General features: G+C 34.5%; 1 protein-coding gene across 1 annotated transcript in view; it reads right to left on the reverse strand.

Moving 5' to 3' along the window:
* LOC135077269 (adenylate cyclase type 2-like) overlaps nucleotides 1–810 on the reverse strand; it is a 69,188-nt gene extending 68,378 nt beyond the window's left edge. The window contains exon 1 of the mRNA XM_063971805.1: nucleotides 631–810. Coding sequence (XP_063827875.1) covers nucleotides 631–661 — 31 coding nt within the window. The 5' untranslated portion in view covers nucleotides 662–810. The remainder of the gene's footprint in view (nucleotides 1–630) is intronic.
* Nucleotides 811–23,374: the final 22,564 nt, after the last annotated feature.

The following is a 23,374-nucleotide window of genomic DNA, read 5'->3' on the forward strand; positions in this document are numbered from 1 at the left end:
TTTGGCACTTAGGTTAAAACAACAAGCTGTAGGTCATTTAATTTTATTTGTTATTTCACAATATGTTAATGTTAAAACTAAATAAACATTGTTGTGTTTATAAATCCATTCATGCAATCATTTACGTATATTATTGAGTAGAATATGTTTTTCACCGGACTGTAGGTATTCATAGAAAGTGACAAGATAAGATTAAAGTTATCTTTTGAGTAATGCCCATCCACATGTAGTAGTACAGCTGTTGCTACCACTCTACTAAGTAAATGATCGTCCGTGGCATTGCAATAAAATAATTTCACAATATTATACTACCCTCCAAATAAAAAAAAATAATTTATAAAATCAGAATCAAATTAAAATTATCTTTATTTGTATAAAATAATGCTCTTAAGGAGCCTATACATGTCTCAAACATTTGGCAAGTGCTGAGAAAAAGCGCCGCAACAAACTCAATCATAACTGTCTGCCGGTTTAAAAAAAATTGTAGAAAGTCATTAAGGACTTCAATGCACTAATAAAATCGACCTAAAACAATCAAAGTCAATCTAACATTAAATATTTAAGAAAATAATAACGCTAACAATCCGGCGTCGTTACACCCGCGATTACAATTTCAAAACAACAACATACCTTCGATGTTCTCCTCGTCCATATCAGCCATGCTTATAACTTATTCAGAACAAAACACACGGTAACATAATTCAAACAATTATTTTATACGGCCTACGCAAGCACGGTGTTTGCGAATAAAGCACTTGGATCGCGCGAAGTTGGGATTTTCAGAATCGCGAGCGCGCGACCTCCCTCCACGAAGGTCTGGCGAATACTGAATGAGGCAAGGAAAACTCTTCAGTTGATTAGGGCGGGAAATCCTTTTTCGTGGGTTGTAACTTTTTTTTTTGTTTTATGGGCAAAGGCATAAAAGTAAATCTTTCTTGTAATGATTGCGATGTGATTTTAACGTGAATAAAGATGTTTTCGAAAAGTTTTCTTAAAAATTAAAATACGAATAATATTCAGCCAGCTTTTTAGTTTTATTTCAATGATACACATTAAAAGTCGGATCGAGAGCAGTTATCGCATAATAAAGGGCAATAAAACCTAATTCAAAATATCACAATGAGGCACTTAAGGTTAACGACATACTATTGAGAGGAAGATGACTGTATTAGAGCTGGCTGATCTAATGGGAACATTTACATTGCTACGAGTATCTGGAATACATACAATTTTTGAAAATTACGTTATGTAGAGATGGGACTTCATCACTACAATGATAAAACAAAGTCGCTTTCCTGTCTGTCTGTCCCTATGTATGATTAAATCTTTAAAACTACGCAACGGATTTTGATGCGGTTTTTTATTAGATAGGGTGATAATGTATAGGTACTTAGCACCCATACGAAGTCGGGTCGCTAGTGTACCTAATATAAAATTTTCTATGTTTTTTAGGTAGCTAGCTTTTGCCGGCGTCTTTACTCTCATGATTTTTGGTCTGTCACAGAAATAATTCATTGCGTGCCTGTTATTCTTCCAAAAATAAAGCAGGATAAAACCTATCTTAATCCTATGTCTTTCTCTTGATCTCAAAGTATCATTAAATTTCAATCTTGCTTCGGCAGTACATACTACTACTACTTTGCCTGGCCCATTCCCATTTATTTGGGGTCGGCCCTCCGCGTCATGCGTCTCCAGGCGGCTTGGTCCTGAGTTGTCTTAGGCCTCAGCCTCGAACTTAGCGGGCAGCGGGGCGGCGGCGGCGGCGGCGCGGGAGCGGCAGGATCTTATGCGTAAAATCAAATAGACCGGTTCTCGAAAACAGCGGCGCGGCAGCGGCGCCGGAGCGGGCAACGAGCGGGCAGCGCACTCCTTCTTTTGCCCACAATAAATCGAGCGTTAGAAATAAATTTGAATCGAAATAAAATTGTCGCCGTTGTTCAGACGTTTCGTTTGCGAATAAAAACAAATATCTCGACAACACAACCCCGAACACAACACTTCGCAGCTAAAGTGCCGCGCGAGCTGCCCGCTTGTTTCGAGAACGGGTCTGCGTTGCCCGCCCCGCTCCCGCGCCGCCACCGCTCCCGCCCCGCTGCCCGCTAAATTCGAGGCTGAGGCCTTAAGGTCGTTGTTCATTACGGACATCCATCCATCCGGCTTCGGCAGTACATACTTATTACTAAAATTTCAATCTGTTCAATGGTAAACGACAGTTAAATAAGTAGGAAGATAAAATATCCTTCACCACAGATAATATAATACTAGCCTTCACTAGTTCTTCAATTATGAAATAGATGCAGAACTGGGAGGCAAATTGCTACCAGTATGTAGAAAAGCCGAAAACTCATAAAACTCATAAAATTCATTTTATTTTTGCAAGTAGGCAAAAAGCACTTTTATACGTCCCAGTATTAAACCTACCACTGCTGCACAAGAAAAACAAAACAAGCTTTGTTTTGGCTATGTTGGTGGAATATTTGACTCAATAATTTCTATGTTTACCTTTTATTTTTGCGTTGAACCCACACACAATGTTTGCCTGTAGGGCGGCAGGTGTAAAGGACGATTTCACGATACGAAAATCTTATTATAACGATGAAACAAACATGCAAAAAGATGTATATTCAGTAAGTATATTCGGTAAATATTATTGGTATCGAATTTAGCATTTTCCAAACAAATGCAAATATATTACTATTAACTGTGGTTAACTGATAAACAAACACATGAGTGTTCTTAGTAACTCATAATAATAATGTAAATTAAAGGTATACTTTAGTTAGTGCTTCGATTATAAAAAATATCCTACCAAAAGTAATTATCAGTGAATTGATGATAGACCGTTACGAATCCATAATCAAACTCATTCATGGAGCCATTCAAACCGCTCTTTAAATTCAAAATTAAACCTCATTTGATGCAAAAAATAACAATGGATACTTTTTATTGCCATCTCTATTCGAATTCAAATGTTATCACAAAAACCCAATTCATTATCTTAAATTGCGCGTTTCCAAATCTTAAACGAATTTCTTTTGTCTACTTTATCATTGGCTTTCGACTGAAAAGCTTTTAACGAATAATGTAGAGCTAAAGTAGAGAAACACGAGTCTCAATGCTATATTTTTTTATCTGAATTATATGTACTCACGGCACTTGACGTTTCAGCTGCTATACTGCAGCCGTGGTAACAAGCAGAGAGCAGACGGCGTCAAGCCCTGAGTACATAATATTATGTAAAGCTAAAATAGAGAAACACGGGTCTCAACGCGATATTTTTACTTAATATGCACTCACGGCTTGACGTTTCCGCTGCTATGCTGCAGCCCTGGTCACAAGTAGACAACACACGGCGTCAAGCTGTGTAACTACATTAAGTATCTCAGACAAAAAAAAAGTCGCGTTGAGACCCGTGTACCTCTATTTTAGTTGGAATGGAACGCGAAAGTTTAAAATCTTTTGAGCTGATGAATAGTGTCTTTGTACAAGACTTAATATGCCCGTTTTCACCATCAATCCCTAATTTTAAATGACAGGAATTTTGTTTTCATAGGGGTCACTTAAAAATTAGGGATTGATGGTGAAAACGGGCATCACTCACTCACTTCAGTAGTAGGTATATTATAGGCAACTCCTTAGGTATAATGAACAATATACATAACGTAGTAACATTGTAGGAAAATTGATATAAATCAGTTGGACATTTACCTACTACCGACAAAGTGCAGTAAATTAGGTATAATTGCAAATAATAACAGGACAGTAAAACAATGTCAGCTCAATTGAAATCTCCAAACATTGTTCATATTTATCATCTTCTTCTTTGGAGACGGATGTTAGTAACTCCGAATGTAGATACTAACAACCAAACGCTCATACCCGTTTTCACCATCAATCCCTAATTTTTAAGTGACAATTACTATGATATTTTGTTTTCATATGGGTTACTTAATAATAATTAAGGATGATGATGAAAACGGGCATCAGACTCTTTTATTAGTGTAGAGACACGTCTAGTAGGCGTTGCCTACCGAATTTTCAGCCGTATTGCGCATCTCCTTATCACTTGTTAAAGAAAATAAATTACGTATTACGTTACATAAAGGACACACCTCACGCAAAAACTACTGAATTACTCTGATGCAACTTTTATAATGTAATAGGTAGTTAGATCTTACGCAGATAAAGTTAAAGGCAGAAGCATGTTTTACAACATTTTTCAGGCCCGAAATGATTCTGCAATACAAAAAGCTTTTCCAGAACCAATAAAAACGCAATGAAAGAAACATTCGCATTATTTGCGTTTTACAATGGCAACAAACGTGGATGTTGTTACTTGTCATAACCCTTTGATCTTTAATGAGACGTTACAATGCTTATTTTTGAAATTCATAAAGCATTTCATAAAGGATACTTTGGGATGTTAAAGCGTTTAAGCTTGGTATAAAAATAATAATATTAAGTTTAATAAAGCGGCAATGTTTTAACTCGCGTTTCGTAGATTAAATTGAACTAAATATGATACGAGTAATTTGCATTTGACTCAAGTAAATTAGAATTGTATGCTGTATAGAAAACATCAAAATAAATAGAAATTGGAATGGATTTAGATTTTTTTTTATTGATATCAATCAAGTGAGAATCGTGCATTGGATTTCGCGTCATTTTTTAAGTAGGTATTCAATTTAACGTTTTTTTTTGTTGTTATAACATTATATTAAATAGCCAATATCGTTGGTGTTGTAGTTGAAACACGTTCTCAATTTCTTTTCCTAATAGCTAATATCCAAGTTATCCGAGTACAAACTTTTCGGGAAGTACTGAATTAGTAATGATCGGAGCCCTAACGTGTCCGTCCGCTGTTGCTAGGCCCTTTCACAGAGAGCTCTCCGTGCCCAGGGCATCGTGAAAGATGGGGCCCCAGCACCACTTACTTTTAAAAAATGTTCTTCTTCTTTTTGTGTCGACAACAAACCTACACAGTGTCAGCCCAAAAGTCCTCCACAAGAGTGGCGTTTAAAACATGTTAAAATCATTTGAATACCAAACTTTTGGCAGTTCTATCTATTTACTTGTGAAATACAAGTAATATTTTAATTGTGAAAGTTTTTGAAGATGGATCAATGGATCTTTGTAACTCTTTCACGAAACTATTGAACGAATCTTAATAAAATTTGCTATAAAGTATTATAATATTTAATATTATACCCTTTCTGTCACGATTTTTAAGGGAATTGCGCGCTATAAAATCTTTTTGTGACACACTGAAATCCACGCTGGTAAAGCCTTGCAAAAAAATATTTAGTGATCTATCTAAAGTATTTTTTTTAGAGAAAGAAGCCCCATGATCCTTATACCCAGGGCCCCTAGAAAGTTGAAGCCGTCCCTGACCGTGGCCCGGCAGTACTGAGTAATACAACTTTAAGCGCTATTCGTGTATGGTATTTTCATCGATAAAAGTAGACCCTTTTTATTCCAAGGGGTTGTCGGACGGCACGAAAAATGTAAACTATTTTCTTATGGCAATACTAAGCCTGGGTATTAGTTCGTGACACATTAGAAGTGGATATTTTTTTAGAAAAAGGCTACGTTTAAATAAAAGACTCCTGAAATGACGAACCCTTACATGCAGCCGACAAAGTATGTATATATGTAGTACTAGCGGCCGCCCGCGACTTCGTACGCGTGGATCCTGTTTTACCCCCTTTTCCCGAATTTTCTTTGCTATAAACCTCACGGAGCCCGTGACCTTTCCAACGAATGCAAAACCGTGGAAATCGGTTCGTGCGTTCTGGAGTTATAGCGTCAGGGAGGAAAACCCGACTTATTTTTATATAGTAGATAATAATTTATGTAGAAAACTTTGAATTTATGGACAACTTAAGGTAATAGCATACCTATCAACCTGGAAAGTGATCGACATCGTGTCGCCGTTTGTCGCGCTGTCAACTGCGAGGCGAGACGTGGATAAATGTGCGTTGCACTACGGAGTTTAATTCAACGAATACTGACCGCCTCGAGTTGATACGGTTACAATCCGTTTCCGAGTTCTTTTTATGTGACAGGAGCCAAACGAGCAGACGGATCACGGATCGGAGTTGATAAGTGTGCTTAGTCCTTATGGTTATGGCACAGTTCTAGGGCCTTGCATACAGTCATTGAGTTCAGTCTTATGGGACGGATTTTTAATAACTAGCTGCTGGAGAGCTGCGAAATGTTACAAAGTAATAGTTTGAAATATTTTTCAAGGTAACATTTGTGTATCCATATTCCATGCTTCACTTCATAAATGTTGATTTATGTGTCAATCAACGTTAAAATAGAGGTATACCTAACGTAAGAAGCAAAATTGTCTGTTTATAGTCTATTGTTATCGTGTATATGAGTACATATTATTACATACGTACTATGTATTTGGTAACTATGTTTAGACAACTTTTTTAAGTAATCGAAATCAAAAATAACGTACAGTCAAGGCGCTCCAAGAGCTTCGTAATGAATGGAAATCTAACTGAAACTTTTTTCAGCACTTTCATTGTACCTCAATAAAATATATTAGATGTCAACCGCACCTCTTTTCACAATATGAAATATATTTCAGGATAGCGTTATCTTCTAATATCTATGAACAGATAACTTCTTAAAAGGTGACGTAGGTATTTATTATGATCATAAATATTTTGTGTAACTATTTGTACATAAGCAGGTATAAGATAAACATAGCTCGATAATCTACGCAAAAAATAAATAAACACGAGCAACATCCTATCGTCAATAGCACATATCCCGTTCATAATAACAAATATTCTCCTTTTGCCTAAGATTACACATCAAACCCTTCAGATTTATTTATCTTTTTCATGTACACGCGTCTTTTTGCATAGATTCTCAAACTGTTGTGGTGAATTCCCACAATTCCTACGAGGATTTTAGCCCAGCTGGAGGGGTTGAGAAGATATCACGATAATTCAGCTGAAACAGAAGCAATCAACTGCATGTCAGTTTGTATTAAACTAAATCATGGTTACTGAAACAAATAATCTACGACAACATGTAAATTAAGACTAATAAGTTTTCGATGTAGCCGTGTTGCTACAGCCGCAGTTAAAAATAATAGTCTGCTTGCTTGTAAATGTCGCGTTTGAGAACTGTTGCCCTCAGTTTCAATTTTTTTTTTTTAAATTGCCGTTCGTTCGTGATCCGTCATGTTTTGTTTGCAAACGAAGTTTGCTGCGTAGGCAGAGGCTTGATTGTATTGCTCCACTGCTAGGGTACCCCAGTGATGTTAACAATCACTGGGCTAATCCGTTGAATTCTTATACACCTCACGTCTTGGATCGTCACTAGTCGGGCGACTCCCAACGTTCACTCCGAAGTATTAATATCAAGGCAAACGATTACCCCACAGCTAGGGGTACCTAACGATGTTGAGAACCGTTGGGCTGATCCGTTGAGTTCTTAATCAGGGCTACCTCACGTCCCTGGATCGTGTCACTCGTCGGCGGCTGCCAGCGTTCACTCCGGAGTGTTAATGTCAATATCACCGGTGATCAGCCGCTATTTTGGTCTCGGATCAAGCAAGGTCGCTGAAAGTGTCAATAATTTACGACCGTCTGGTCTTTGGCCAGAAAATGTAACAGTTCAGTCTTCCATGCGAGGGTTAATTCCTTAACTAAACGTCGTAGCAGTTTATAAAGGAGTACAAAATAAATAGCAATAGTGTGATTCGTTACAGTTGTACAGGTAACTGCGTGTAGCTTTTATTGAAACAACAACCTGAGTTAATTTGGCTTGAAATTGCGAGGTTTCGCTTGCTAGATGACTGATGATTTATAGCAGAAGACTCATTACACATTTCACAAAATATCACTCGATAGTAATACACTATGCACCACTCTACATATTTCAAGATTTCTTAGAAGTTTGTTGTACAGTCAGACCAAAGAAATCCCTGCAGTCTCAGTGGTTATTACACCCAACAAAGACATTTCCACTGTTTGTAAAATAAAATCAAATGGGTAAACAAAACAATATCCCACCTACGTGTTTAAAGAAAAAATAGTAGGTCGGAATAAATAATCTCTTAGACTGATATTCTGAAATAACTCCCTCAAGTGTTTTTCTATCATGCCAGGTAAATAAAGATTTTCTATTTTAGTTTGAACAATCGCGTGATTCATTTGTTTAGTTATTTTTGAGTGGGCTTCTACATCTATGAATTTATGAGGCAAATGGATTGTAAATAACTGTGAGTTTGGAAATAACGTTACGATTCTGAAACACCTTTTATAAATAGGGGTTAAATCATAAAATAAGTGATTGGTTTAATTATATTGCTATTTTACAGTTTGTATTAAAAAGCAATAGAGAAACTTTTTCAAATTCAAATTAATTTTTTTCTTAAATCCAGCTACGTGCATACTTTTTCGCTAATGTAGAGTGATGATCTAAGATTTAAGCGATACCTTTTTAAATAAAATTAGTTTTGAAGCCCCCTTTAATTCTTTTATCTGCTAGATACTAACTTTATTACTAAATAAATACAAAAATCGGACTCAGTAACATTTGCTCTAAAATTTGTATGAATTACTCCTATTTTGTGGACATTTGTGACAGGTCACACAAAGAAGTTGAAACACAAAGACTTGTAACACACTCGTACATATTGTTTCTAATCCAAAAGCAAAGCTTGTGACATGAGAAACATAAATGTATTTAATTTTCAGTTATAATTATGACAAGATTTAGCATCATCGCTGTTTTGTATATTTTCTACATTTTCATGAAATATGTCAAGTATTTATATATGTAAGTATTCTTTATGCACGTAAAATTTTACAAATGGTAAACTTAATACCAATAGGCTTTCCCCGTCACCCACTGGTCAGACAACCAATTTAAGGTGGCCCATAAATTAGAATAAACTTACGTAAAGTTCCATAAAATAAATAATAGGTAATAACCGATCGCGTGACGTGTAGAGTACGGACGACGGCACACCAAGCTAATCACTCTGGCATCTTGTGACTCTTGTGTAGTTGTAATAAGGGGTATTTTCCAATAAAAATATTCAGTCTGATGTACCTTCAAAAGATTCCCTCGGGAACTATTTAGTTAGTTAACTAGGCACAAAGGTCGAACCGGTCAAGTTCAAATTGTTTGAGGAAGACTACACTCGAATTATTTTCGTCTTCAGAACAAAACTTCTGGATGTTGTAAATTCTTCAGTAGTTACCCTTTGCTTTCTTTTTATGAGTTTTATGGGTGTTCAAGTTTCATTAAAATGTGGGGAAGTTTCTTTTTTTTTTGTACATTTTGCTTTTGTAGGTACCCCTTTGCTTTTAACTAATAACTATGTTTCAAAAGAATAATGTATAGCAAATGCAAAAAAAAATAAAACTAGTTGATTTTTAATACTATTTTTTATATTGGATCTAACTAAAATATTCTACCGTAACCTTTATTAACCTTCCATGTTAAATCCTGGTAAAATAACATGACCAAAATAAACAATGTGATTCATACTACCTAACCAAAAAAATAATATTTATTTCAATAATAATTTAAGAGTAAAAATAACTCTAGACAACAATGGACAATCTAGAAATATCTGCCTCAGTTCATAATAATGCGAAAGACAGAGGCATATTTTGTAAGTATTCGAATACTTATAAAATTCGCACACGAAATCAAATCTTGATAGTCAGAAGTAAAATTGATTTGTTACTCTTGTCAAGTTTGCATGTTTGATCAATTCGTAATTATTGCTATTACAATTAAATAAAATGGAGGAAAACTCTAAAAGCAACGCGGTAGGTAAAAGATAACCACCGGTGTCATCATCTCTACTTATCTAAAATCGGTAGATACGCACGCACTCTTCGCGGAATTCACGGAACAAACGCAGCTACCTAATTTCTTAAAGAAATTGAAATAAAATATATTTTTTCTAAAGGACTAAATTTAATTAGAATGCTTCCAAAATACGACTCCAAATACATAAGTACCTATTATGAGAAATTTTTACTTGAGCGTCAGAAAAACAATATCATATTGTAACATACCTCAATTTAATTTCTTTTTGTAGGCACAACGTCCTTGTCTGCGTACATGACAGCCTTATGACGAATGTTGAAGAGCAAATAATACGTGAGATTTACTCATATTAGAAAAAGGTGAGGCTTGTTTTTATGTATACTGTGATGAAAAACGGGTCATCCAATTTCAATATACTTTCCTATCTACATACAAAATGTAGGTAGGTAGTACACACCTATTGTTTTTCGATTTTTTTATCCACGAAGAGGAAACTTCGCCTGCATCGGCTGTTTGGTGTAGTGGTTCACGGACTACTATGCCGAGAGGTCCCGGATTCGGTCTGGGTGTAACCATGTATAATATGTATGTATTTACAAAAAAAAGTATTTAAGTATGTTTATATCCGTTGTCTAGTACCCATAGTAGGTACAAGCTTTGCTTAGTTTGGGACTAGAGGCACAGTGTAAAATGTCCAAGGATGAAAAGTGAGGATCAGAGGCGGGTTGCACCTGGAAATGATCAGCACAGAGGAACCTACCTCTAACTGCCGGAACACAACAAGGCTTTTAATATTGTTGCTATGGCGACAGACTTAAGCAAAATGGTGGTAGCAAGTCAGGAAGACTTAGAACAAACTTTACCACTAACTTTTATTTGATTGAAAAAGAGGCTGACAAAGGTGACTGAGTTTCTTCTGCCACTTCTTCTCAGCACCACCCTATATGTTGTCCCGAAGTGGTGGTAGGGCAAGCTATATTTGGGACGTGTATAAGTGCCCTGGAAAGGGCCTATGCTGATTAAACTATTTGAATTTAAATTTAATAAAATCGAACAGAAAATTTTGCCTCCCAATGGGCTTGAACAGTTTTACTAAAACAGAATCAGCTGTTAGACATCTACCATTCAAGAATCTTAAACCAACATATATCTCATATAAACGCAGATGCGTTAATGCCTCCAATTTACTACAAGACCAATAAACATTCTGCCCAAGTAGTACTCTAATTCGCCACCGGGCATTGTTCCAGCGAAGATTATTTATTGTGCGCCATATACGACTACCGCCATAATGGATCATTACCGCAAATGATGGCACGACCGAAATTAATCATATTGGTTTGCGACTTGTGACATGTTCGGCCAATTCATATCGGACTTAGTTTTGCAATTAAAATAGTAATTTTACATGTCATGAGGTTTGTAACAAATGTTGGCACATCGGATTCACTTTCGTAGTTTAAACGCAGCTAATTTTGTGTTTAAGCTTGATGCGAGTTTGTTTTTGCCAATTTAACCGTCAAAGCAAAATCTACCCACTTTTTAAAATATTGATTTTATCCTTTTGAGCCACAAACTCTTTTGACTTTTAACTTTCTTCTAAAGCTAGCTATCGATACCCGTGGGCATTGTATTAGCGTATCGAGACTAAAATAGCACCATGAAACTCTCCAGCTCGCCTAAGATATCAAAAATTAAAATATTGATTGCTTCATAAAATGTTTTACGACAAATTATCGAACGTCATGCCTATATCCATTAGGGTGTCCCGAAATATCTTTTTTTATATTTTCGCTACACAAGACCCCTCAAAAGTTGCGTCATAAGATGTAGATTACCGTAAAAATAATTAAAAAAATATAAAATTATGTCTCAAGGGCTCTACCGGCATTTTTATGTCTCAAAAAATCACTTAATCAGCCCTTCACTGTTGGTCATCTATTATATTTTTTTCACAATTATTTCATTTTATTTTGTAATAACAGTGGCAGTTGAACCCTAAGATATGATTTGCAGGCAATGACAGACTGTTTCCAGTGAGGAATAGGTTTGGTTCGAACTAGCAGAATTCATATTTTGACTTGTTTTTCTCAAATTTTCTACTCCTTCGGCGAGACTGTTGGTATTATTTTTGTTGAGGTTTTATTGCAGTAAGGTATCGCACCGCACTTTTTTGTTATAATATTACATACTTTTAGCATAAATTTATCAAAAATTTAGCAATATATGGTGGTAGTATACTTTTTGATTTTTTTCAGGTAAAAACTACCTAGCCAAAAATCTTTATAATATTATATTTAAACAGAATACTAATTGACATGTTAAATAGTTTTAGCATACTATTAAATATAAATAACATTTATGTACGTTACATACACTTCTAGCTGAAGTTTTTGTTGTCTACGCAGTTTTTTATCAATGGTGAACTTCAACGGAAGTAAAAATATATTTTAGTTATAAAACGCATACATGTTATATATCAAATTAAAGACAATTTAATACACTTCTTTGGCTCATGTAAAACTTTCAGTAGAGTACAAGACATTTTGTAAAAAAATGATTTAAAAAGTAGTATCACAACAATGTAAAAAAATTCAATTTTCCTTTAATTACTAACTAAAGGTTGATTTAATCGATACAATTTATACCACAAAATATCAAGCGCACACGTAGAGCTATCATTTAAATAAAAAAGTAATGAAATCGGACAAATGGTTTTCAAGTTATGGTTGATTTTCTAAAATTGACTGCCATTTTTGTTAGCTTCCACTTAGAGATGCCAATCATTGTTTTATAATAGCGTAGTAAAATTATTAACCTGCTGTGAGAAGGGAATTGAGTATTCTCAAATTAAATCGATATCTTGGCTGACCCATGGATTAATTAGGAATACATTAAAATCGCGCGCGTAAATGCCTAATTCTGGTCAAAAAGCCAATTCTGTTTTGAAAGTATTTATGGATTTATTGGTTTTTAAACTATTTTAAACCATGCTGTGACTCATTGTGTACCCTCAATTTCATAAAAACGCTATTTTTGTATTATTAATAGTTTATGTTAGGAACCCATAAAATAGCAATTTAAATTTTTTTTAAGGACAGGTAGAGGCCTCAAGATGACAGATATCTCATTAAATTTAATGCTTATCGTAATCTATATGTCAAAACGCAACTTTTGATACCTCTTGCGTAACCGTAGCTCAAAAAAAATTTTTTCCCATACAACGACGGGACACCCTAATATCCATGCCCGGTCATAAAACGTTTGGCCTTGGGTCATAAGTTCGATTACGTGCGTAAAGATGCATGGCCAGTGGCCATGGCATGCACTTTTAGCAAACATTATAAGACTTACAAACATTATAACATTATAAGACATTATCACTTGATAACGTAACAAAACAATTGCTAGCTTAACTTTTCCGAGTAAACCCAAAAATTCCCCTACTACAGTTAAAATTCGAACAACAAATTACGATTACATTAAAAATTCCAATTTAGAACCAAAAATATGAACTCTAAGTGCTAAAAACAAAAGCAGATCGCATTTTGCGTAAAAAAGTTATGATTAGCCAGCCAGATACCTCCTTAGCAGAATTTTTCGTGAAAGATATGAATAAAGCTGCCAGCAGCTTTTGGTAGAGCCTTTTATAAGAGTTGCCGGACAAGCGGTAAGCTAAAGCTAAAGATATTGTTCTAAGAGCTGATTTTTCAAGGGTGAGGTAACTTTCAGCTGGAGAATAAACTTGTCATTTTGACATATTATCCATACTGAAAGTGTCAATGTGCTAAACTTATTCTTTAGTTAAAAGTTATCCGACGTTTGAAAAATCAGCCCTAAGTATACTAGCGGCCGCCCGCGACTTCGTACGCGTGGATCCCGTTTTACCCCCTTCATCTATCTTACGCGGTTTAGATTTTTTCATACAAATGTTTTTTCCCGCTAATTTCCGTTCCCGTGGGAATTTCGGGAATTCCTTTCTTATTGCACCTATACGGTACCTAAGCTACGTCCCTTCCAAATTTCAAGTGCCTACGTTTAGCCGTTTAGGCTGTGCGTTGATATGTCAGTCAGTCAGTTTCTCCTTTTATATATTTAGATTATAACCAAGATTTTAATGTCTTCAAATATTGCCCTCTAACCATGTTTGCTCAACCTTATAGCCAAGTTTTTAAAATTTTATTGCGCACACAAATGGGCTGACTGGACTTTAGTCCGCTATAGTAATTTATTATAGAGTCACTAAAGATAATATCTTATAACTACATAATATTTATATGATATTAAATGTAGAGACATGATTTTTCCTGCGTACTTATTAGGATATATAGATTGTAACGTGCTATGGTGTAATTCTTTTTTATTTCATTAAGGGCCGATTTTTCAATCGTCAGATAACTTTTAACTGAAGAATAAACTTGTCACTTTGATATATTTTCTATATTGAAACTGTCAACGTGCCAAACTTATTCTTCAGTTAAAAGTTATCCGACGATTGAAAAATCAGCCCTAAGTTGAAGTTAAATTGTTTACTTATGAGTAGTCAACATACCTAGGTACCGTAAAGTAAAGATAGTAACCAGTAATGAAGCTCATTTTTAATGATCTTTCTTATCAGATAATAATTAGGTGTGCAAGTCTGCAAATCAAAAACAAAATCAAGATAGGCCTGAAGAAACTTTTTATGGAAGGAAAACGTGTAAAAAATTTGAAAACATAACAATAAGAATAACGTGTCTTAAATGCGCATTTTCACTTCTTTACCCTATTTAGTAATTAATTACCAAACCATTCAGTTTGCCTTTGGTCCTGGCTTACAAATTAAAGCAATATTATGAAGTGTATGTCGTTCCAATATTTATATTTTCAGTTTATATCTGGTGAGCAATAAAGAGTACTTTTCTATGATTAACAGACCCCAAAACGAATAAATTCTAATAAAAAACGACGGTTGCCATGTAACCTTACACCGTGCGAGGACTTGACCTTGCCTTCTATTTCCGTGGAGTGGGATCCGAGCAATAAAATGTACTAACCAAGTCATCGCCATATAAATCCAGGCGTTTCCTTAATATTATGGAGGGTTGGCAAAAAAGTATATCATATGAAAATATTTGACACCATGAATGACAGGGAAAATATCGATTAGAAACTTTAACATTAAGTTCAACACTAGGCTCATGAGCTGGAATAGTGAGTAGAATGTTCCATGATAAAACTTTCGGCTAGTAACTCGAAGGAGTTTTCTAGAAAATATTGAAATTCAAATGTTTGTTTCCTGGAAAATAAACCTATGTGAGACTTTGTATCCGTGATCTACATAAATTAATGTCAGATTTTCCTGTCAGGCTAGGCTAATCCATTCGTTATACAATGTTTCATGCATGTCATTTTAAAATGAAACAGTTTTATAACTCTATCAGATTTAATGTTTCCGTGTAAGTACTTGAAATAAAATTACTATGACATAATCTACATGTAACTGTTGCTATGTGGACCGAAATATGTAAGGATTAGATTTAATATCTGTCTCGACCACTCGTCACGAATTTTATCACCACTATGCGACCTAGAACCGAATTAATATTATGAGATACGAAATAAAACCTGGATAAATTCCAAGTGTCATTAAAAGACGAAATAAAGGGGAAAAAAATATTTTTGCTTTGTTTGCTGATTGTACAATGGAGAAAAATAAACGTTCCGAAACCACCTGTTGCTAATAAATCTTTATGAGGATCTTATCGCGGACATCAATCAAAGTGACTGTTTGAAGTACAAACAAACACTGAAAATCGCGGAGGCAGGGAATGCGGGAAACTTTGAAGGAATGGCCTGAAAATACTGAAGATGTAGGTGTTACACGCTGGAAATAGCTAGACTTTCTCATACTCTATGGCTAGGAATTTTAAAATGTGCCTAGATACTACTTAGCACCGTTGCTTATCACCATAATAGCTAGAGTAGAATGGCATGGTTGTCATATACCAGGGAAAATGCAACTGCACAAACTATTTCACAATAAAGATCTCACAAGAAAATTCTTTTTGTAGTTGGCATTTACTTCCAATCACAATAATTTATACATTTCGTTTCTTAATGAAAGTAGGTAATTAATTAGTGATAACGTTGTATACTACAGCAAAAGTAAAGAAACAATACAACATTCATGATGATTGGCATAACGAGTAAGGTTAATAACGAAAAGCGATTGAGTGTCATAATACACATACAATGTCGTGTTTTGAGTCCGTGCCAGAACAATAATAACCCGTATTATATCAACGTTTCTTTTATATTTAAGTTTTATTTCCTGTTGTTGTAAATAAGTAAAATAATTAACTATCGTTGTCCGCGTCCAGGTGCTTCCCGCGATCTCCACCAAATCGTAGGTCCACCGTCTCGAGAACTTATCAAGTGAGCTACTAGCGATTAAACTGGTTTCTTCCGTCGGGAAATGCATTAAGGGCTGATTTTTTAATCGTATAACTTTTAACTGAAGAAGAAGTTTGGCACATTGACAGTTTTAGTATGGGAAATATGTCAAAATGACAAAGTTATTCTTCAGTTAAAAGATATTTGACGATAGAAATGTCAGCAAATCAGCGAAACCGAACTAAACTAACTAAATAGTATACACTAAGACTAATGGTCATGGATGAAGATCATATAGACTATAGAGCTATGGTTATACCCTCGTAAAAATGATACCACAAATCCCGTTTAGTGTAGTTCCCGTATTGGCTGTTTACAGCCATTAGCCACTCAATTGGCCGCGACTTACGGGTTCGTCGTAAAACAATTTCACAGTGACGGGAGATTATAATAGCTCGAACCGTTGTCTGAGCGGTTACTGAAGTGCACAGAATGCGTCGGAGCAAGACGTGTGGCTGAAGCCTTATATGCCGAGTGTATGTCGAGATAACGAAGCTCTCCCTAAATTCCTTAGATAAACATAATGTAATGGTAATGAAGGCAAAGATTGCAGGAAGGTGCTAGATTCAAACCGCTTCCAAATGGCCAATCTAAAAATGATTGGGGAAGGCCTATTTTCAGCAGCACATTCATGATGAATGTAATGTGTGGAAATGGAAGAGAAAATGTGAGAGCAAATTCCATACTTGTCACAACATAGATTACAAGCGTGACTGTGTGTTACAAAAGAGTTACTGTACTGCCCAATAAATCATCAATTGGCAATTAATATAGGTAGTTAGAATCAGCGTCAAATAGTTCGTGACACCCAAAATGGCCAAAAAGTTGACAACACAACCTTATTCCAATTGTAACAAAGTCGTATTGCAAACTTTTTGGCTACTTTGAATATCACGAACTACTTATTTGTCGCTGACTGTACCACAAAGTTTTCATTTACAGATTTTGCATGCCGAAAAGTCGATCAAAGAGTATTTCAGTGTAGTCTAAACGAAACGAGCTAAAAAATACAAACGCTGCTGCATTTCAGTTTTCCAATCACCTGTGCACCCATCGGCCTCGTCCATCAGCGTTTGAATTGGCTGGCTTATGAAAGGGTGCATGGTAATATTTCCAGATAAACGATGTTCCATTTTCCTTGGAAAAATATATTACGACTGAAAAGTTTGCGTCGCGTATATCGCGATCCAAAACAATTCAATACCCTTTTTCTTTGTAACTAAAATGTAACCTATGTCCTATTTCTTTGCAATAAAATAACATTAATCTTGCCTTGCCATTGTACATGTTAAAAGTGTCAGTCCCATCTCATTCGTAAAAAAATAGGTTTGTTTTCGACTGGTCAAAGAAAATTTTCCAAGAATCAACTCGGGCCAAATAGATCACAAACTCAGTTGTTATTTGTCACACAATGAAAACCAAATCATCTGCCAATACAAATTCTGCACTATACTCATATGTATTGGATCTATTTTTGTCCAACTCACATTTGGGAGAGAAGTGATAAATCATACATAAGTGCACTATAAATTGTTGTAAGTGCCAGATGAATAATAGTGTCACTCACTAGCGCACTAGTAAGTAACACAGTTCACATCCTTAGGGTGAGAATTACTTTTCCACGGTGGAAACTACCGTAATGGTCCATTACGTTCTCCTAAATTGTCCAGTTAATACGTCCATCCATAGTATTCTTACATCCATAGTGTGGAAAATATACAGCTATATAGCCTGCCTCAGCAACTTTACAGTATTTTTCGCTACCACATTAAACCGGTAATAAAGAGAAGTGACTAAAAATATCCAACCTTTGCTTGTCCATGCTTCTAGACTTTGTGCTATTTTATTTTAAAAACTTGTACCAAAGTTACATAAATATGTATTGACTGTTCCTGATTTTAGCAAATGATACATTGAAGAGTTCAATTAAAATTATTAAGCCACAAGGTAACGAACAGCCGTAAAGAGAAAAAGAGTATTCTAGAAGATTTTCAGCCTAGATCTTAATTTCAGATAGGTATATTTTGGAATCATGAGCATGCAAAATCCGATTCCAAGAATTATAGCCCACAACACCGACACTAGAATCAACAAACAAAGAATCAAAATCGACGTTATTTTGAGCTCTTAATCAAGGCAACAAGAAACACCTGTCTAAAAAATGGTTTAGCAGTTAGACAGCAAGAGTTATACGCGAATCTCATAAATTTTTAATATCAGAAAAAATAATTAACCTAAACAAAGTGGAAGGAAAAAGTTAATTCTCCAAAAAAGGCTTTATTTAATTCGTCGAAACACAGAATAGGAAGATATTTTCCTCTGTAAACAACTTCAGAGTTTGTCCTTCCAAATCTTTGGATTTCAACGGACTATTTTTACACACAATGTCCCATAAAATCTGATAAGTCGTGCTATTGCGATGTGTTACCGCAAATAGTAAAGTGGATTCATGTTTGTGTAGGGCTGTCACATTGTTTAAATTCAAATTCAAAATTCAAATTCAAATATTTTATTCAGTACATCCAGGGCACTTATACACGTCCCAAATATACATAGCTTGCCCTACCACCACTTCGGGACAACATATGTGCTGAGAAGAATTAGAATAGAATAGAATTAGAAGAAGAAATTTAAATGTAATTCTTAAAACTTTATACATAATTACAGACAGTGGGCCCGACAAGTGGGACTTTTTGACTCCGAAAACCGAATTCCTTCACGGAGCGAAGTAACTTTATACAAAAAACGCCGGAGCGAATGCCTTTCGAAATTATTACTGTCACGTTTTGCCATTTGTCTAGGAGAGCAGGACATTTACAGTTCTTCTTCTTATAGGGTCAAACAAAAAAATATTATTTTTAAAATATTCAGAAGAAACTTGAAAAGATTATCTAAATACATTTTCTCAAAAATAGACACAGTTTATTTTCAACAACCTTTTAAATATTGTCAACCCTAACTTTTGCTCTATCTCTGGTAGCAGTAAGATAAAGCTTATTTGATCACGCCCGTAACCATCCGGTTTATGGGACATTTGACCCGCACGCTTCTTGCTTGTCCCATCTTTAATCCTTTACTTGAGAAACCCTTCCTTTTGACTCTTACAAAATGTAACCTTGAAAGTAGAGAAAATTGGATGACACTGAAACTTATGTTCTGTTGGCCGAATTCACTTTTTGTATTTCAAGAAAACACAAGAAAAATGAGGCAAATACTTATGAGTTCTCATATTAAAATTATTAATCAATGTAGTATATATCGTATACTGCTTTGAACTCAATCCTGTATGTATGTGATCAAACGTTACCCTCAAATTATAAGCCGAACAAAAAACCATCTAATTTACTTCCAAAATTAATAACTCGGTGTTGACACGAACAAATTTCAGGATGAGATTTTTGGTATTAATTAGGTTAACGTTTAAGTAAATCCTTTGAGCTTTTGTAAGCAGATACTCGTTATAAATTAACTTATTAATATGAAATTGGAGTCTGCTCTTTCTACGCCCTATTGATTTTTAGTCAAAAGATTCATGAAGAAGTGGCCTATGATTATCCCTGAAAACGAGACTCAAACTTTTTCGATTCGGAGTTTTCGAGTTCCATTCCCAGGTGGGAAACACGTATCGAAAAATTACTGAAAGTAAAAAAAATCCGCTAGATTTGTTTGCAGTCCATAAGCAACCAGATTATTGGGAATGAAAATTAAAGTAAAAAAAGTAATTTCGTAGGTACTTCAGAAGTGACTTACTTAAAACCAGGGAAACTCACAGAAATTAGGGAACCCGTAATTCGCATTTTGTAGCGCTTGCAATCCAAAATTGATACGTGCCACTTTATTATAATTAGATGATAGAATCATTAACGAGCACTCGAAATGAAAAAAGAAAAGAAAACATTCAAGATATACCTAATACTACGCGAAGAGTAACCACGCAGTATTTGTATCACACCTAATTTAACATCTAAAGCAAAGGTATCAGTGAAGGTACCTAATAAAGTTACTGAGCTAAGCTTAGCCGAGGTCTCTAACGACACGCCGTCCTTGCTACAGCGTAGGTCAAATCTCTTAAAGATAGTACACACTCGAACGATCATTCGGATTCATACTTTAAATTGACTGAGGGAGAGATGCACCCAAGTAGCAATTGGTATTAATGGCAAAATCTTACTTGTCTTAACTCTATCTAAATTTACACTTAAGCTAAAACCAAATTAACTTAGAATATAGAATTTTTTCTTTAAGACTTTATATTCTTCATCGAGCGCTACTTAAGCAAATTAAGAATACCCAAAACCGAGTTAAGTATTCTTTAGATAATTTGGTCTTAAGTTATTCTAAGCTTAAGTTAAAAAAGTCTTATTTTACTAAATTAAGTTTTTTTGTATGCTCACTTAATACTAAATAGTATAAATAAAGTATTATTTAAGTGTTGCAAAGTAAATAAAGTATTCGTAGATTTACTTAGGACTTTTTAAAGACCATTGTCTTAGAAATAGTTTTCTGAAGATTAAGTTAATTACTTTTTTACTAGAATTAGTACATTTTGAGAAAAAATACACTTAACGGGACGATTTCGATAAAACAGGATCACGCCTATTAATTCAAGGTAATGCACGAGCACCTGCGTGCGTATTAATTATTGATACAAAATGCGTGCGGTCACCCGCAAACTAAATTATACTATTATAAGTAAACTCAAAATATGATTTACTAATTAAGTATTGTCTAAAATATTTTCGAAATTGTATGGTAGTTGGGTACAACATGATATTATACAATTTAACTAAAGGTGACAGTAGGCCTGTGACATTTAAAAAATCTTAACATAATAACTACCGAAAATAGTTTCTAATAATTGTAATCCACACTTATTTACGCTTCTCAATCTTCTCATTTAATAAATTAGAAACACTGTGTGATTAAATTTAACAAAATCACAAATTGTTAAAAGTTCCATAAAAACAATTAATTAAAAACTTTCACAATAAATACGGCAAAAATCATATTATATCCGATATTCAATAAAAAAGGACAGTGCCAATCCATGTATGGAAGTTGGACCAAGTGCTGCCCAAAATGAAACCATAGTGCATTTTGTTCCTCAGGCCAATAATAATTTGTAAACCGGAGCGCATTGAAATCTATCCCTGGAGTTAAGAGAAAAAAAGAGTTTTGTTTTGAATTATTTACATGCAAAATATCATCGATGTATACGTACTACGCATAAGATTTCGCGATTGTGGCATTAAATAACACTCGCTATGGTGAACTTAACCATACTGCATTCGTACACCTTACTTTAGTACGACTTCGACATTCTTTATAAGCGATCAAGCGCTGTTGCAGTAGTTTGGTTAGTTGACAGAAACTAATTATTTCCAAAATGGAGCAAGAAGTTTTAGCTTACAATAACTTCAATAATCGATTGTAATACACCAATAAATGGATTTTTTGCAAGGATAGAGAACTTGAACTTCTTGCTTCATTTTTGGAAATAATGAATTTCTGTCAACTTACCAAACAATTAAAACAGCGCTAGATCGTTTATAAAGAATGTCAAAGTCAAAGTCAAAATTTCTTTATTTGTTTAGACTAATAAATAGTTCTTACAAATCGTCATATGCTCTTAAGGAGCCTCTACATTTTACTTACTCTCTACAATGACTAAGTAAATCGCTCTAAAGTAACGTGTACGGATGCAGTATGGTTAAGTTCAACATAGCGAGTGTTATTTAATGCCACAATCGCGAAATCTTATGCGTAGTACGTATACATCGATGCTATTTTGTATGTAAATAATTCAAAACAAAACTCTTTTTTTCTCTTAACTCCAGGGATAGATTTCAGTGCGCTTCGGTTTACACATTAGTACGGGCCTGAGGAACAAAATGCACTATGGGTTGATTCTGGGCAGCACTTGGTCCAGATCCTGGCACTGTCCTTTAATTGCTTATCGCTGAGTGTTGCAATTACAGAGTTCAAAGAATACTTTAAAAAAAATATGCGGGTGTATGTTATAACAAAACTAAAAACGTAAAAATCAATTAAAATCCTATTAGAACCATTTTCGACTTCCACACGGACAATCCGAGGGAGAAATCATATTGTAATTAATAAATTAGTTAGTAAATGAATTGTTCTTTAATGTATAGCAGCACCAATAATTTAGCAAGACTAAGACAGAATGAAAACTATCTAGTTTTAACTAAATAAAACTAAAGATCTACTTGATACCATATGCACTTAAGTAATACTTCATCAAGTAAATTTTAAGTGTAAGTTAAATCTAATGTTTCTAAACTAATACTATGTAAAGTATAACTTGACTCAACTCTTTCTAAACGAAACTTACAAATTCAAAATCTTCTATACTCTTGCTAAATTAAGACGAATTAGAATTACCGCCATTATGAGCTATGTGTAACAAAAAATAAATCTCAAATTAACCTATAATATTATATCAAGAGGACATTTAAATTGAAGTACGTCTTTGTTACACTTTTTCTAGTTGCATAAATGTCTAAGAACGTTTGCATAAAATAAAATATTATTTTATAACCTCAAAGTTTTCTTTATACAATACAATTTCGTAATATTTTATTTATCTTATTAGGTCTTTTTCAAGGCCCTCCTGTTTTATAACATTATCCATTGATTTTACACGAGAAACCACAATGCGTTTTATATTTCCTATGCAAAAATGACATTCACGGTCTATTCTAGACATAATATAAATTAGTTATTAAAATAATTTAATCGCCATTTTCATTAACCTTTATCTAAAGTTGATTTAGTGTTAAAGATCACAATGTTTACTAAATTAAAGTTCCTCTTTAATAAAAAGTGTCTTACATAGTTCTTCATGAAGTTAAATAAACCTTAGCTGTAAAAATAATTATTACTCTTAAATAAGTATTCAAGATATCTCCAACTCTATTTCCTTGTCTACAGTCATACTACAAGTTATATTATAGTACTTGTTTAGAAATTCTTAAAACTACACTCTTAATTAGGGTTTAAGTCTGCCTTAAGCGTTGTCTTAACTCTGTCTCAGTGATTTCCAAAGGATTGTGCCCTTTTTTGCTTACCATTGTCTTGGGGCATAACTTCAAGATTTCTT

The sequence above is a fragment of the Ostrinia nubilalis genome, chromosome 13 (assembly GCF_963855985.1).
Source record: "Ostrinia nubilalis chromosome 13, ilOstNubi1.1, whole genome shotgun sequence".
Taxonomy (NCBI): domain Eukaryota; kingdom Metazoa; phylum Arthropoda; class Insecta; order Lepidoptera; family Crambidae; genus Ostrinia; species Ostrinia nubilalis.